This window comes from Alligator mississippiensis, chromosome 2, assembly GCF_030867095.1.
Source record: "Alligator mississippiensis isolate rAllMis1 chromosome 2, rAllMis1, whole genome shotgun sequence".
NCBI lineage: Eukaryota > Metazoa > Chordata > Crocodylia > Alligatoridae > Alligator > Alligator mississippiensis.
Genome location: NC_081825.1, coordinates 261,063,214 through 261,081,447, shown reverse-complemented (window position 1 = coordinate 261,081,447; position 18,234 = coordinate 261,063,214). Strand labels below are relative to the sequence as shown.

Sequence of the window (18,234 nt, the reverse complement as noted above, 5' to 3'; positions counted from 1 at the left end):
TGGAATACAGGTAAATACTTAAGATCTAGGGCCTCCAAGACTCAGGGGCCACATGCAAGGGTTGACACTGGTGGCCAGCCCGATCCAGATGTGCAGTACTGGGGCCATGTGGTAGGGCTTGATTTGACCATGGCAGAGCTGGGTGCTGGGCCCAATCTGATTGTGCAACACTGGGAACTGTGTGGTAGGGCCTGATCTAGGCATGGTGCAACAGGGCTGGGGATACTTGGTGGGTCCAACCCTGTCTGCTGGCTCCAGAGCTGTATGCCAGGTCCAACCCAGCACACAGTCACAAAGCTAGTGCATAGTCTGGCCACAGGCCAATCCAGTGCAGCAGCCAGGTGGCCATGTGTGAGGGAAAAAGAGAGGAGAGGAGAGAAGAGAAGCAGCAACAACACTGAATTGACATGGCTCCCAGAGCCATGGCAATTAATGCTGCCACAACTCTACCCCCACCAAATGCCCAGACCCATGGGGAGCCTTTTCCTCACGTACAATGTGAACATATAATTTTCCCCTGCTAGTTTGAAGAAAAAAAGTACGGGTTATGTGTGAGAAAATATAGACTACAATGATATACGGAGCTTTACATGGAAACTGTGGTAAGAGTTTGAGCATACTTTGAGGTAAATATCTCAGAAAATGCCTATATAACAGGGGCGGGCAATTATTTAGGGCGGAGGGCTGCTTACTGAGTTTTGGCAAGCCATCAAGGGCTGCATGACAGGAAGCCAAGGACAGATAGATATTAATTTTCTAAATTTTTTAGGGGCCCTGCAGGCTGGATAGAATGGCCTGGCGGGTCACATCCAGCCTGCGGGCCGCATTTTGCCCACCCCCGCTACATAAGAAGGAACAGAGGTCCTTTCTAATTAAGTTAACCTATTGGATTAGTTCATCCACTACTCACCTCTGCCATGGCCATAGTCCACAGTCTGCTGAATTAGAGGTGGTTTAGAAATTGATGGCATAACCGAAGAAAGTGATGTTGATACAGATGACAAAAGGGAAGGGTGAACAGAAGATGAGGCTGGTGGTGGCAACCCCGAGTCTGATTTACATAATTCATACTCTAAATTTGCTCCCTTATCTTCATTGGTATCCCAGAGCCCATGGAAAGAATCCTCATCCCAACGTTCCTGTTCCACAGTAGCAAGTGATGGTTTTAGACCTGGAGTCTGACTTGAGGATGCAATTGGAGTAGGAGATGAAGAAAGTGGCCTTGATACGGAGGCAGATGACCTTGTCACTGTGGAAGTAGGTCTGGTCACTGCAGTGGGCTGCCTGAACAGAACTGGTGGCTTTATAATAACAGCAGGAGAAGACGTGATAGGTTGAGATTCTAATGATGTCTCAGATGGATGTTGAGAAGACACCTAGGTACAGAAAGCATTTTTAATAAGAACCTGAAAACTAAGCTTCCCTTATCCCATGAGAATATGGTAACCAAAACCCTCTGTATAACTGCTGCATCCCAGCCAGAAAGGTGCTTTCATAACAGACTCTCACATATTCTCTAACCATAAGCATTTTCAGGTCCACCCATGGGAGGCCACAGCTCAGAGAACACTGATATTCACAGATAGTCTCCTACTGGTAGAAACTGCTCACAAATTTATCCTACACGTTAACTTAACGATCAATGAAAGCTTAACTCTTTTATTAATAACTTTACCAAATTATGATCTCTTTAGCCAAGGTTCCTCCAACTTACTCTCAGCTAAGAGTTGCACTTTAAAAGTCTATGAGAAATAACTGCTACTAAAATCATCAAAAAGTCTCAACTAAGACTGATTCTACATTAGTGAATGTGTCCACAGGTGTAGCCAAACAAGTACAAAAACAGTTTACTTGTAATTAGTATATATAAATGAATGAACTATATTCTCCGGTTGGAGAAACCAGATAGAAAAGCACTCCAAAACAGTCAAGAACATTGTTTGTACTTTCTAAACTTGCAGCTAAACTGTTTAAAGCAGCAGTTCAGCAATATCATTGCTAACAATAAAGTTACTTCTTGATAAAGACAAACTCTGCAGGGCAGCTAGGTTACCCATCTAGCTTTCTTTGTATCAACCCTACCTATAGATGAAGTCATCCTCTGTGCAACTCCCAGCAAAACTTCACCCTTTCTATAGTTAATGCAAGTTCCTTGGCTTACCCAAGAGAAAACCTGCTTTGTGTACAGCTAAAATCTAAATAGAAATCTTGCTGGCTCCTCCTTCATTAAACTGTAAGATCAAAGTATTTTTTCCTCCATCTGGGTTTATATTTATCAAAGTACACTTTTGTGGGGGTTGACTTTAAGTGCTAAAATATAAATGTTTATGGACTACCATCTCATACCTCACTATAAGTAACCAGGAAACCAGGTCCACAATATCTCAACTAAATTAGAGACTCAATCTGATGTGCAGATGTAATTTACCTGATAGGAACCTGGCCTTGGAGTTGTGGTCTGTGATCTAGAAGTCTCATGTGTTGGCAGTTCAGGCTCAGGTATAAACTCTTTCAACTTCTGCATCTGCTCTTTCTGTTCCCTGCACATCAATCACAAAAAGTGTTATCATTCCACAGTTAAATGCTCCTTTACAATTTAGGAAACCAACAAAAACATACTTCAGTAGTACCAACAATGAATATTTACTATAGAACTTTCTATTGGAAAAAAAAAACAAAACCACAAACAGATGATAGCATCCCCAAAGCCAGCCTTCTGAGAGGTGCCTAAGATAACCTGTAGGTTGTCTGGGACAGAACCTTTTAAAAAAAAAAAAAATTATTAACCATGTTTACTATAGCAGCGTGAAGGGCCAACCAAGAACGGTGCCCATTGTGCTAAGCAGGTAGAGATAAGAAAGTACCCACTCTACAGCAACTTTTCAGTACCCAGCACAATACAGTCCTTTTCCAAGAACAGGACTCCCAAGTACCACTACTGTTCAAATTACAAGAGTAACTTGGAGCACCCCCCTCAAATCCAGTGCTCCTAGCACTAGCTTTGGAAAAATGAATTGCTGGCAGATTCGTAACTATGTGCAGCATATGCTAGAGCTGATATAAGCGTGATGAGAACAGATCTAAATAAGGGCACCATACCCAAGGTTGTGAAAAGCAAGACTTCTGCTACTCCTCCCGCCTCAAAATATTAGATGTTGTTTTAGTTTCAAGCCACTTCCATTGCAACATTTTGCTTAGAATCTGCTCTTTCTGTGTGATCTATACTTTCTGAAGTGCCCATGTAAGATAGCAAACTCATCTTAAAATATGGCTTGATATAAAAAAGAGCAATTTCCTTAGAATTTTTAAAACTGAGGAAAATATTGTATCTACTCAAATCAAGATGAGGACCCCCCGCATTTGACATGGAGGAAAATAGAAGCCTCATCCTGGATTCAAGTACTGGCCTGGGGCAGGTGGCTACTGCAGCTATGGCTCCAACCCAGGCCTGGAGCCAGAGCTACAACCATCTGTCCACGGCCGTGCAGTGCAGGCAGAGGAGAAGGGAGATTGCATGCTGCAAGGTAGGGGAAGCATCAGGCAGACAGTGCAGTATGGGGGACACACAAGGGAGACTGTGTAGCGCCCACTCCAGGCCAGAACTGGGGGCAAAGCTGCCACTGCCTTACTGGGCTGGAGCCACCATGTACTCCATGCCCTAGGCCAGAGCTACCACATAAGGTAAGGCAGACACATGGAAGGGACAGACACCAGAGAAGGCAAGTGGCAGGCAGAGGGGGCAGGCACCAAGAAGAAGCAAGTGGCAAGGGGATCAGGAATAGACACCAGAAGGATAGGGGGGCAAATGGCAGGAGGGCAGCTGGAGGGGGCAAAGTGCAAGGGTCAGGCTACCTGCCCCTAGAGATGTGAAGGCCTGGACAAAAAAAAAAAAAAAAATTGGGGGGAAAAGACTGGTTTTGGTTTTTGCCGTTTTTTTCTGAGGACTTTTGTTTCTTTCCAAAAAATTGAAAATTTTTGGAAAAATTAAAAAAAACCTCTTATGAAATATTTTCTTTTAGAATGACAAATAAAATGTTTAAGACAAGGTGTTTATATATTGCTACCCTTTACTCCCCCAAAATGTTTTGTAATAACTATGTAATAGGAAAACTTTTACGTAAGACTATCTACAGTATCAGATCATTACAATTCCTGTACACTGAGAACAAGCAGTACAGCACAACTCTCAAATGCAAGAGCAAGATGCATTTCTGCCCCCAGGGGACACTGCCATTTTCACAAAGAGAAGGAAGATTCAGTCCCTTCCTTGCTTGTGGACTTCCTCTATTGCTGACTTCTGATCTAGAGGTTGGTAGATCTGCCTAGTCAGGAAGACAGGAGCCTCAAAAGACTGGGAGTGGACACTGGCAACAGCATCTATTCATTCCTGTAGAGATTAGAAACAAGGAGCTTATTGCCCTGCTTGCTCAAAAGCCTCAGGAGAGGAGACAGAGCAAGTCTAAAGGTTTTGGAGTTGGAAGGAACTTGCTAGCTCCTGGCCCTGTGACCCTGAAATTCACAGAAGTATGGAAGCAGCACAAAGGAGCTGAAAGAAAGTATACTTATTTATTGAAAGGTAAGAGTTTAAATTTATCTGAATTCAGTATATTAAACTATATTTTAGCAGCATTAGTATATTTTCATAACCTCTGTAGTTCATAATTGAATTTCTATTAATCTGATGTTTTGTGACAAATCACTCAAACTTAGCAGCAAGGTGAGGCTTGCAGGGCAGGGAAGTTGTTCACAGTTAGCTCTGAGGAAGCCTCTCCTCCATTTACTACTAAATTTGTACATGCTGTCGCTTAGTGTTTATATATGCAAGCTAGCCACTAAATTACATTTTTCTTACTTTTTCCCTCAGCAAAATGTTGTGACCATCTTCTAGCATATGGAAGCATTTCCACACTGCAAGTTATTCTGAGAAAAAAAAGTGATTTGCAAATATTGTTGAATGAAATATGCATTTCCAAATGCTACTAGGATGACAAAACACATCCTTGTATGTAAGAAGTGTCCTGCAGACATTAAAAAAATCCTTCCTAGGTGTAAGTGAGAAGGAGGCAGATCACAATGATGAAAGTGTAAGTAGCTCTTTCCAACATTCTTGACCCAGAAGTCCTCCTATTGCTGCTGCTGCTGCTTCTATAAAATCAGCATCACAAACGGTTGCCCAATCAACATCCTTAAGTAACCAAATATTGCAACCAACTGTATACAAAAGACTCTCAATAGCTTCATTTGTAGACAAGTTGACACCTGAAGATCACGAAAAAATTGACCAAGCTCTTGCAAGAGCAATATATTCTTCTGGGACGCCATTGTCAATAACTGAAAATGCATACTGGCAAGAAGCTTTTAAATCACTAAGACCATCATACCATTTGCCCAGCAGATATTCTTTGAGCAAGCCTCTTTTAGAGTCAGAATATAAATGTGTAAGGCAATCTGTGCAAGGAAAAATCAACGAAGCACTGTGTCTTGCAGTACTTACAGATGGATGGACAAATGTGCGGGGAGAAGGAATCATAAACTTTGTGATAACAACACCTCAACCAGTTTTTTTACAGTAGCACTAAAACAGGAGAGAACAGGCATACTGCAGAGTATATCAGTAGTAAAATATGTGAAGTCCTACAGAATATTGGGAGTGGTAAAGTATTTGCTATACTGACTGACAATGCAAGTAACATGAAAGCAGCATGGGAGATCATAATGGATAAATATCCACATATTACTGCAATAGGATGTGCATCCCATGGGCTAAACTTGCTTCTTCTTAATGACAGCATGAAGTTGGGCACACTGCAAAAGATCTATAGAAGAGCAAAAGAAGTTATAAAACATGTAAAAGCTACTCATATTGTAGCTGCAGTCTTTAAGAAGAAGCAGAAAGAAAAGAATGCAAAGAATAAAATAGTGACACTCAAACTGTAGTAAAATTATATGGGGTGGAGTGGTGATCTCATTTGAAAGTTTATTAAAAAAACAAAGAAGCTCTTCAAGAAACAGCAATAACTGAGGATCTTAAAGTATCCAGAAGTATAAGAAACACTGTTCTTGATGAGGATGGCTTCTGGGTTCAGCTGCAGAACTCCCTGAAGATACTAGAGCCAATTTCTTCAGCAATCACTGCATCCAGTGCACTTTTGTCAGACATTCCTTATCAAATGGCCCAAATAAAATCAACTGCTTTTGAGAATCTAAGTGTATCTCCGCTTACAAGTACAGAAGAAAGAAAAGTGAAAGACATGCTAGGTTCCTTAGAGTTTGGCAGCTTGTAGCTCCATTTGTAACAAAAACTAAAAACATTTTAAAGTAAATTCAACTAGTAAATTTGTAATTATTGTTTGAATAAACTATACTTTTAGATTTAATAAATATAACAAACATGATAGTTTTATGAGCAAACCAAGTTATACATAATACATTTTATGTTCTTAAAGTAGCAAAGTGAATTTAGATCGGTAAAGGGTACTAAGAAAATAAGTATTGCATATACTTCAATTTTTTCCAAAATTTCCATTTTTTTTCCCAAAAAAACCCACAAAACAGAAAAAACCAACAACTTTTTTTCCCCATGGCTTCAAAATTTTTGGAAATTTTACATGTCTACCTGCCCCACCTCCCTACTGCTTTCCCTGCTGCTTGTACCCGTGCCACTGTTTTCCCCACTACAGCACTGGGGGAAGGGGAACAAATTTAAGATGACGCTCCATCTACACATGGAAAATTATAACAAATCTATAATTTTCCATGAATAGAATCTGATAACAACAGGGGTCATCTTAAATTCAAAGTCACCTTGGGTTTGGGTAAATACGGTATTCAACAGAATTCTCTGCAACTGTCCTCTTTCTTTGCTGGTTAGAAAAAGCATACTCATTAGTTTATTATAGTTATATTAGTTTCTTAGGGCTAAAATGCTATTCCTCAAACTAAAGGTGCCCAAGTCACTAACACCTGATATATTAATCTAGTCCCATGACAGACTACATTGTTACACAGCTTTCATTTTTTTAAACTACATTTCAAGAATTTTGGGTTGCAATTAAAACCACCTCTGTGCGAAAAGGCTTTGTACTATCTCTGAAAAACAGCTTTAACAGAGGTAAAAAACTTCCCCATTTTTTAACAACATGGTTTTCACTGAAATGCAAATGTGACAAATGTCCACATGAACAGGTTACCTTTTCATTATTTTAGTACAAACATCCATCTTGGCTGATTAGTCTTCACTTCACAGTGTTCCCTCCCCACTCTCACAAAGCAGGGTTTCTCCTCTACTGAATGGAGGCAAGCCTTTTGCCTACCCAAAGGGTGTCAAACATGTCATACAGATCATAGCTGTCCTCCAGAGCACTTCCACCCTGCACACTGGGCTCCTAGTGGCACAGAGAATTTGGGGGTATAGCCTGCCACAGAATTCCCAATGATGGAGTGCAAATGAGCAAGCATGTCAGATGTGGGTAGTGGGAGAGCAAACAATGGCCAAGTTAACTTCTGCACTGCTTCTCACCCTACTATTGGTGCCAGATTCAGATCTAGCCTTGGGACATGGGTGAGTTTGACGCTCCTTGTCTACACTGTGCTCTGGAAGACTTAATTCACCCATATGCCAACTGATAATTCTACCTGTATATCCTACCTTGCTGCAAATTTATCTCTGTACCAAATGACTTAAAGCAACACTTGGTCAGAAGGTCAACACTTTTCCTTCTGCATTACTTCATTTTCTATTCTTTTGGATGCTTCCGATGTCAAGAAATAGGAGGTTCTGGGAAAGAGTCTGGAGGAGTATTCTGTTCCTTAATTTGAAGGAAGTAGCACCAGGCCATTCTTCAGTATTTCTGCAGTAAGGATGTAGCAGAAATTGTTCAAGATTTCGCCAATCAGTTGGCAAGATTCTGCATTCAACTGCCAGAGCAGTAAATCTATTAGTGAGAATACCCAGCTCCCAATTCTGCTCATTCTATCAGGGTCATTCAGATATGTCAGTACCACTTCATAATCAATCAATCAATCAATCAATCAATCAATCAATCAATCAGTATTGTTCAGTGTGGCAGACAAACCTAACATTAGTACAGACATGCTCCCATTATCTGTAAATAAAAGATTTGCCACTAGTTACCATAAATGCTTTTTCTGTCCCATATTCTGGTCTAAAAGAAGTCAAAGAAGGTTACAGATATTAAGAGGTAAAGGGCTACAGGAAATGGCTGTTTACCAACTTTGCCCGGGAAGGAAAGTCACTCTGATATCAATGACATTGAGCAAAGATTTTCTGATGTCTACACTGGATTACTTCATGGGGGCAAGGCTGATAAAATGTCCTCTCTAAAGGAAGGAGGGTTGGGCCAACAAAAGATATTACCAAACAGCGTAGCTTCTTGCATACTTCCTGGACCATCATGGCTACAACAACACTCCAACCCTGTTTAAAGGAGGTGTTGATATTCTAATCTATATCAGCAGTGAATTGAAGTGCTCCTGACTGACTACCACCATTCAAGACAGGAATAGATCTGACTCCTAAGAATTGGAAAAAACTTTGATACAGTCAATCATAGATTCTATGATTGGAAATCATAGATTTCTATGAATCTATAAATGTGGTGGTAAACCAGGGGTGAGCAATTATTTGGGCCAGAGGGTCTCTCAGGGAGTTTTAGTGAGCTACTGCGGGCCAAGTCAGTAGCAACTCCACCCAGTCCGCCAGCAACAGCTCACCAAAACTCCTTAAGTGGCTCTGCCTCATGCTCAGCAAGGAGGATGGGATGGGGCCATGCATGGGCAAGGAGCAGCATCTAGGAGTGGGACGAGCAGGGCCAGGATCGGGATCATGGGGCAGTGACAGTGCAGAATCATGACAGTGCTGAGCTAGGGCCCAGGGGAGAGCTTTAGTCCACTCCTTGCACACCGCCCCTGCAAAAGGCACCAGCTCCACAGGTAAAGGCATGAGGGGAGTGGATTGCAGCTCTGCTCCAGGCCCTGGCCCCATGCTGTCACTGCCCAACAATCCTGGGGTCTCCAGGGAGACCTGCCTGTGCTGGTCCCAGGCCAGACACACACAGCTGGGATGAGGCTGTGGGTGGGTGGGCAGGTAGCAGTGTCCTGGAGTGGGACAGGCAGGCAGGCCAGGCCATGACTGGGGAAGTAGGGCCAGGTACAGAACTGCAATCCGCTCTCCTTATGCTCCTGTCCGCATAACCAGTGCCCATCACAGGAACATGTGGGGAGAAGATAATGGCTCTGTCCCAGGCCCTAGCCTCATACTGTCACCACTCCACAATCCTGATCCCAGCCCCAGCCTTCCCTCTTGTCTGTCTGTATCCCAGATGCCACTTCCTGACACCCATGGCTCCATCCCATCCGCTTGTCTGAGCATACACTGCCAGCACAGGTCCTGGGCTGGTCTCCATGGAACCCCCACCTGCCAGCTCTGTCTGGCACCCCCCAGCAGTGGGCATAGAGCGGACAGGCTGGCTTAGGCACCGGCAGCTGAAAGGAGCTGCCATGGCAGGGGCTGCTGGGAAGTGTGCTGCCCCCTGTACTTGGGCCGGGCAGGGCATTCCCTTAGTCTTTTTCATTGCCAGGGCTACCCCAAGACTTAAATGATGATGGCTCTTGTATGTTATCTTTCCAATCATGTTGATATTCTCAGTTTCATGGTATAACTCTTCATAGTAATTCCTCCTCCTTCTGCTCTGTGAAAAGTTGGTTTGGTAAGTGGTGCATCTGATTTGGTCTGATGACTCGTACTGATGGTTGCATTTTCCTTGTCTGAGTTTTCAATGTGGCAAAAAATACCCCAAACAAACCTGCGCAGTTTCTTTATTTACTTGTTAATATTCACATTTTCTTCCTTGGCTTAGTTCGTGTGCAGTCTTTCATTTCTTCCTCTTGCCTATGAAGCCTCGTATTATATCCAGGATTTTTCTTTATCCTGTTCAGAAATTCTTTATCTGATGCTAATATTGTGCCTTTAAATCAGTGGTTCTCAATCTTTTTAGACTCAAAACACTTCCTCCATAACTTTCTGTGAACTGAGCAACATCCCCTTTCAAAAACTAACTTACTACAGTGCTTATCTTTATCTCCTTGAAGAGGGGGTGAGTAGTTGGGGTGCTGAAGCAGCCAGGCAGAGATGAGCTTATGTACTTAGCTCTCCACACATTGTAACACCTGACTGAAACTCACTAAGTTTTTCCCACACCTCTTCTGGTGCCAATTCTTATCTCTCAAGCCCCTCAATGTATTGTAGCTAATTCTTGACCACCACTGCTTATTCAGCACTGTTCCTCATGCAAACCTAAGAATTCTGATTTGTTTGGGCAATTATTTAAGTCTAATTCTAAGCTTAGCTGAGAGGAGCTAGTAGTCACTGATGCATATTGACATTTTAAAAATGTTGTTAAAAAACTGTAGAGGGTTCAGAGAAAATTATCCACAGTCTAGAAAACATGCCTTACATCAAGAAACTTGAGAACTCAATTTATTTACATGATCAAAGAGTAAGTTAACAGGGACGAACTCAGAGTATAAATACTTATCCTGGAAGAAACGTCACATTTTACAGGAATAGAGGTTTTAGCCATGTTGGTCTACAGGCAAAAGTATTCAGAACTCTTAGTAAAGGCGATATATTTTATTAGACCAACTAAATAATTGCAAAAAAAATGCCTTATTTGCAAGCTTTCAGGCTCACGTGCCCTTCTTCAGGCAAAGGAGAATGCACAGATTGTAACGTTTCTCCCATGTAAAAATTAACTTCATATTGCACAGGAGAACAGAAAGATGTTATTGGTTCCCCTGGGTGGAAAAGTTCATTTTATACAAAGTAGGCTCAAATAAAAGTTGGAGTAGTCTGTTTACCTCCAACGTGTCTGATGGCAAGCAGGGTGTTGATTTTTTCTTCTTTCTTGGTAAGATGTTTTCTATTGCACAGGAGAGAGGGTCTTGCTGTGCATTTGCTAGGGTAAAGAGCCCCGTAAAATCTGTATTCAGAACTCTTGATAGAGGCAATATCTTTTATTAGACCAACTAAATAGTTGCAAAGGTCCGCTCTACCCTCTCTCCTGTGCAAAAATCAGGGCTAAAAAAATCAGGTGTAGGTTGTATCTGAACAATAGTTGGGAGAAACTCACTAGGCTAGGAAGTAATCCTATTAGCTCCAAGTAAAAAAAAAATGTATGTAGCCCCAAAATAACCACATTTGAAAAATCTAAATTTTGGGATGGAATGCTTTGTCACTTGTACATACATTCATGTATATCCAAATGCCAATGAGTGCTCATGATGTCTGCTGTCAGTACAAAATTAATAATGAAAGTATTTTGTCATATTCATCCTCCAAACAGCTTCTTCCTTCTACACCATTATTTACCAAATTCTACAGCCTTCTGCAAGGCTCACAGCTTCTGTATGATTTCCCATTCCCTTTTTCCTCCTCACACATCCATAAATTCCTGATGGCATTTTCTGTTTGTTAACTCATAAATATGATTTTCTCCTTAGTCCTTCTTTGTCAAGGTGAGGAAAAAAAAAAGGCACAGGCTACTTTATCCAACCATTTCCTCTAATCTTCCCAATTTCCTTACTAGTTCCTTCTAATGTATTGAAAACTCAGTAATTGATCTTCATTTACTGTTCATCCATGTCATTCTCCTTCAAATTCCTTCACTGCTTTCCTCCCAATGTTGAGTTAAATTTCTTGCCCTCATCTTCATAATCCTGATCCTGCCAACATCTTAGGTATTTGCAGTGTTGTCATTATACGAGGCTTCTATTAAAATATATTGAAGACTAAAGAAGGGTAATTAAGTTAATGGTATCCTTGAAATCTCCATGCTGCAAGAGATCCAGAGCTGGAAATGACCTCAGTGGCTTATCTAATGCATCTTTCAGCTCTAAGGCAGGATTCTCATGCCTAGACTATTCCTGATGTCTGCTTACCCCAGGGTTGGGCAAAATATGGCCTGCGGTCCAGATTTGGTCCACCAAGGAGTTCTGTTCAGCTTGCATGGGTTTGTCAGCCCCGGCATGGGAGGGAAGCCCAGGCTGTGGTGCATGCAGCTGGTCCCACCACCCCCAGGCACGTAGCGGGGCTGGGGTAGCACGGCAGTCAGACTCACTTCCCAGCAGCCCCTGCAGTGGCAGCTCCTTCCAGCTGTCACTTCCTGTCTTTACCGTCACCACTGGACCTGGCTCTACTGCCCAGGCTCTCAGCCCATCCATCCTGCACCCACTGCTAGAGACACCAGAAGGAGTGGGTGGGTGTGGTCTCCGTGGACATCAGCCTGGGGCCTGTGTGGGCAGAGGAACGTGGTGAGGTGGATGGGATGGGGCCACAGGTGGCTCGGGAACAGTGTCTGGGAGCAGACAGGTAGAGCTGGGATCAGGATTGTGGGGCAGTGACAGGGTAGAGCTGGGGCTCAGGTAAGTGCCACGATCCGGTGCCCTCATGTCCCTGAAGTGGACGCTGCTTCCACAGGCAAGGACATGCAGGAAGCAGATCATGGCTCTGCCCCACACCCCAGTCCCGCACTCCCAATCCTAGCCCCAGCCTCACCCTTCCATCCCAATCCTAGATGCCACTCTTTGCATGCCCACAGTCTCATCCCATTCACCTGGCCACACGCCCTGCCTGGGTCCTGGGCTGGTCTCCATGGAGACTCTTGGGATCACTGGGTAGTGACAGCATGGGGCCAGGGCTGTGATACACTCCACACATGTCTCTGCCCTCAGAACCCATGCCTGTCCTAGGGACATGTGGGGAGAGGATCAGAGTTCTGCCCTGGGCCCATACTGTTACCAGCCCATGAATCCAATCCCAGCCCTGGCCCTGGTCCCCGCACCCATCCTGCTCCCAGTTGCCACCTCCTGCCCACCTACAGCCCCATCCCATCTGCCTGGCCAAACTTGGGGCAAAGCCACTAAGGGAGTTTTGATGAGCTGTTGTGAGCAGGGAGGCAGTGCTGACCCAGCCCTTGACAGCTCACCAAAACTCCAAGTGGCCCTCCAGCCCATATAATTGCGCACCTCTGGTCTAGCCTATCAAAAACAACCAGCAACAGAAATACCTAAATCATCTTTGCTGCCTCTTCTTGGCCTACCTTTAACCATCATGGAAAACACCTACCAGATCACAACAGTTGTCCATATAATAATACTTTCCATATTTGACGATAGTTATGTCTCTCCTCAGCCTTCCTTTTTTCTAGACTAAGTAACTCAATTTTTTTAACCTTTTCTTGTGTCGTGTTTTCAAAATACCTCAACATTCTTCTTGCTATCTACCAGATTCCAATAAATCAATACGTGTCTTGAACTATGGCATCCAAGATTGAACACATTACAGGCAACCCCCGCTTAACGTGGTTTCAGTTACTGCTGTTTCGCTATAGCACTCATTTAGAATTAATACCCGATTCCGCTGAGTGCTCAGCCAGTTTTGTTACAGTGCTCGGTGGAATCAGAGTTTCTGCAGGTAGGCGGGCAGGGAGAAGCGGTGGCGGCAGCGAGTGGAAGGTAAGTGAGTGGGCAGGCAAGCATGAGGGCCCAGGGCAGGACAGCAGAAGCGTGGGCCCAGGCTGCCACATGGTGCCCGGGGGGGGGGGGGGGGGGGGGGGGGCGGCGGGGACAGGGACAACATGGGACAGACAAGCAGCTGCAAAAGAGGGGAGGAGTGTGGGACCCAAGCCAGTGCCCAGGGCCAGCAGGGGCCCTCACCCAGGGTGGAGGGCAGGAGCATGGGGCCTGTGCTGGTGTGTGGGGCCCGTGTCAGGGCCAGTGGAAGTCCACACCCAGAGCAGGGTGGCAGGAGTACTGGTGCCCAGGCTGGAGCTGGCAGGACGGGGTGGGGAGAAGCAGCAGCAACAGAGGCAATTAGCCCAGAGCTCACACTGGTGCCTATGGCCAGGGCCAGCAGGGGCTGGTGCCCAGAGCAGGGCAGCAGGAGCACAAGTCCGGGCTGGTACATGGGGCTAGAGTGCCAGCAGGCGGGCAGGGGAGTGAGGAAGAGGCGGCAGTGGGGCAGGCAGTAACCAATTAATCTCTATTTACATTCATTTCTATGGGTAAATGGGTTTTGCTTAGCACAGTTTTGCTTAGCACTCTGTTTTTCTGGAACTAATTAAGAGCGCTAAGCAGGGGTTGCCTGTCTTCCACATGTGTACTTCATATATATCCAAGAATATCTATATACATCCAGGTGTAAATCATACTAAATGCATCACATGAAGGATCAGGAAGGACATTATTGTCCTCTAAGCAGTACTGTACCACTTGAAGGGTTTCATAGTTAGTAGGTTTGGAAGGGACCTCATAGCTTAAAATTCAAACAGTCAAGGGACAGTATTCTTCCTTGAAGCATCAGATAATAGCCAAGACAGATGCATCAACTGTCAGTTTTGATACAGCAAATCATATGATCCTACAGAAATGCTTTAAATTCAATTTCATTGACTAGCTTGTACATATTAGCAGTTTCTCTCTCCAAAAATTACAAAATTAGTCAACTCACCGAAGCATCTTCAGCTCCTGAGCAGCCTTCAGGATTATTTCATGTTGTCTTTGACTAAGGACCATTACTCCCCCTAGTGATTGGTCAGTGTCCATAGTTGAATCTGCTTCCAACATGTCTGAGGAACGTGGTGGTGGGATGGGTAAATCTAGCTGATCCTCCAAAGGTTGCATTCTTTCTTCTTCATCAGCATACCACCTCTCTGACAATCGTTCTCTCTCCCAGTCAGTCCTTTCAGGAGGGTAGTTTCGCTTCTCCCTCCATCTGTCCACTCTCTCCGGGTATTCTCGGATTCTCAACTCCCCCCTGTCTCGACGGTCCCTGTCATATAAATCTCTGTCCCTCTCCTCCCTCCACCGGTCCTCATGGTATCTGTCCAAAGGTGGAAAGGACTGCATGGGTGGGAGAGGGGGAATATCCAGATCACGACTTGGTATCTCTCTATCATCTGGAGGCATCAAATAATCTCCGTCCCATTCTCTATCTAAATCACGATCATAACTATCCATGGATCTTCCAATCCTGTCCAGGTCTCTATCCATCTCTCTCTCTCTTGGCCTTTCCCAATCATCCCACCAAGGGTCTTGTCTGTCAAAATCAGAAGACAAAGGAGGGAGTGGAGGAAGAGGTGATAGTGGAGGCATTGAATGATGGAGTGAGAACCTGTCACCTCTATCATAGGGGTCCAAGGAATCATCCCGAAAATCTGTGTCATGCTCTCTCCAATATTGATCTCTTTCCCAATCATCTACTAGTTCACAGTCTAGAGGGGCATCTCTGCTATCCAATGGTAGTTCTTCTTGCATTCTCTCTTCTTCATGGCTCCAGGGACCCCTGAGAGGCTCCTCTCGATGGTATGGGGGGAATTTCTCAGAGCTGTCACCCAGGCGTTTATCCATACCACCCATTTCAGACCTGCCTGGTTCCCTCTCCCAGCTACCTGCCCGCCTAACTAGGCCTCGTTCCCGACTACCTGTCTGCCTGACAGGTCCCCCATCTCCGCTTCCTACCCTCCTCATAGGCTCCCCATCCCGACCTCCTGCCCATCTCATGGGCCCTCCATCCCGGCTTCCTTCCCGTCTGAAAGGGCCCCGCTCACGGCTATCTGCCCGCCTGACTGGTTCCCGCTCATGGCTACCTGTCTGTCTGACAGGACCTTGCTCTCGGCTAGCTGCCTGCCCCCTATCCTTGTTGCCTGGTCGACCAGCTAGCTCTCTATCTCGGCTAGACAACACCCTCTCTTGGCTGTCTGACCTTCCTATAAATCCTCTCTCCCTGCTGCCCGAGTGCCCATCTGGCAGTCTCTCCCGGCTGTCTGAACGTTCATCTGACAACCCCTCCTGGCTGCCTGCATACCTATCTGACAACTTATCCCAGCTGTCTGCTGCCATGGCCATGCCTCTGCCATGGATGGCTGCCTGTCCCATGCCTCTGTTTGCTTGTCCTCTGCCACGGACATTGTCCATTCTGCCCAATCCCCTGCCATGGCCATAGTCCATTCTACCCTGGCCATCATCCATTCTGCCCAGCCCCCTGCCACAGCTATCATCCATTCTGCCCATCCCGGTCCCATGACCATCATCCATTCTGCCCATCCCCCTGCCACAGCCATCATCCATTCTGCTGTATCCCCTGCCACAACCATCATCCATTCTGCCCATCCCCCTGCCACGACCATCGTCCATTCTGCCGTATCCCCTGCCATGGCCTTCCTCCATTCTGCCCATCCCCCTGCCGCGGCCCTCCTCCAATCTGCCCATCCCCCTGCCGCGGCCCTCCTCCATTCCGCCCATCCCCCTGCCGCGGCCCTCCTCCATTCCGCCCATCCCCCTGCCGCGGCCCTCCTCCATTCCGCCCATCCCCCTGCCGCGGCCCTCCTCCATTCCGCCCATCCCCCTGCCGCGGCCCTCCTCCATTCCGCCCATCCCCCTGCCGCGGCCCTCCTCCATTCCGCCCATCCCCCTGCCGCGGCCCTCCTCCATTCTGCCCATCCCCCTGCCGCGGCCCTCCTCCATTCTGCCCATCCCCCTGCCGCGGCCCTCCTCCATTCTGCCCAACACCCTGCCGCGGCCCTCCTCCATTCTGCCCATCCCCCTGCCGCGGCCCTCCTCCATTCTGCCCATCCCCCTGCCGCGGCCCTCCTCCATTCTGCCCATCCCCCTGCCGCGGCCCTCCTCCATTCTGCCCATCCCCCTGCCGCGGCCCTCCTCCATTCTGCCCTGGCCTCTGCCCCGGCCATCCTCCATTCTGCCCTGACCCCTGCCCCGGCCATCCTCCATTCTGCCTTGACCTCTGCCCCGGCCATCCTCCATTCTGCCCTGACCCCTGCCCCGGCCATCCTCCATTCTGCCTTGACCTCTGCCCCGGCCATCCTCCATTCTGCCTTGACCTCTGCCCCGGCCATCCTCCATTCTGCCCTGACCTCTGCCCCTGCTTACTGGTCCAGTGCCTCTATTGCCTTCTGACATAACTGTGCCTTTTACTCTGTTTTCTGACCCAGGTAGATCTTGCCCCAGGGTGCCATCTGAAACAGGCAATTTATTATCTGCAGAATTCAAGTCTTTATCTCCTGGTACAGGGGATGGAGTCACTATTGTCGTTTCTCCTGTTCTTGACGGAACAGGAGATTGCAAAATTGCAGAACTACTGGGAACAGATGCCAGTTTTTGGTTCTGTGTGGGTGGAGGCTGAGTGGTTGGTTTGGACTCTTCTGCTCGCTGTGCTGGATCCTGAGAACTCCAAGTCCACTTTTTAGGCTCTGAAATGATTTCTTTTACTTCAGATTTGGGTGGTTCCTGTTGCATTTTTTTCAAGTCCTCATTTGGCTGGACTGGACCAGAGTTCTTTGCATCTGTATCAATGGGAATTGGAGTAGACTGAGTTCTATTTGCCATCTGTTGTTTTCCAGCAGCATCAGTAAAAGGTTCTTTGTTTTCAGTCCGGGACTCTGCTTGTAGCTGCTGTTGTCCAAAAGAAGGCCTGGGACCCCTGCACTGGGGCCCACTTGGTCGGGTACTATGCATCTGTGATGTAGTTGGGGTAGTATAAAACTGTGATGCTGGGCCACGTGGGATAGTCCCCCATTTGCTCGAAGACTGTCCATCTGATTTTTGATTTTCATATCTGGGTTTTGGACCTTCCAAGTGCTGGCCCTCAAAACGAGGCCCTCTTTGTCTTGGCCCTTCAAATCTCTCAAAACCTCTTCCTCGAGGTCCATCAAACCTACAGGAAAACAAGAGGCATTTTATTAAAAAGAACCAATCAGGTAAGAAATTTCTAGATGATACTTCCAAGTTATGAAGTCACTTTCATACAGAAGAAGGGTTCCTTATGAACAACTCTCACTGAACCACAGCAGAAACACAAATCAATGCTCTTCAACTGCATAACTGAGTGATAACATGCATAACTGAGTGATTCAAACCATTTGCAGAATCTGCAATCTCCAGCAAGCAATGCCAGATACAAAGCTACAAAATAATCACTGTAATACCCTCATGCTACACCCCCACATGCAGTTACATGCTTTACTGTTTCACATAATCAGGTGGCACTATTCATTTAGACTTCAAGGAAAATTCTGCCCTGATAATGTGAGAGTAGCAGCATTTTAACCATTTCAGCAATGTCATTTAAAAACAAGTGGCAGGTGTAACACTCAGCCATGGAGACTAGTCAACACAGGAAAATAAATCAGTCTGGAAACC

General features: G+C 45.8%; 1 protein-coding gene across 1 annotated transcript in view; it reads right to left on the bottom strand.

Moving 5' to 3' along the window:
- YLPM1 (YLP motif containing 1) overlaps window positions 1-18,234 on the bottom strand; it is a 61,266-nt gene that overhangs the window by 27,202 nt on the left and 15,830 nt on the right. The window contains exons 5-7 of the mRNA XM_059723095.1: window positions 14,528-17,749; window positions 2,429-2,540; window positions 911-1,376 (exon numbers count right to left, since the gene is read on the bottom strand). Coding sequence (XP_059579078.1) covers window positions 911-1,376; window positions 2,429-2,540; window positions 14,528-17,749 — 3,800 coding nt within the window. The remainder of the gene's footprint in view (window positions 1-910; window positions 1,377-2,428; window positions 2,541-14,527; window positions 17,750-18,234) is intronic.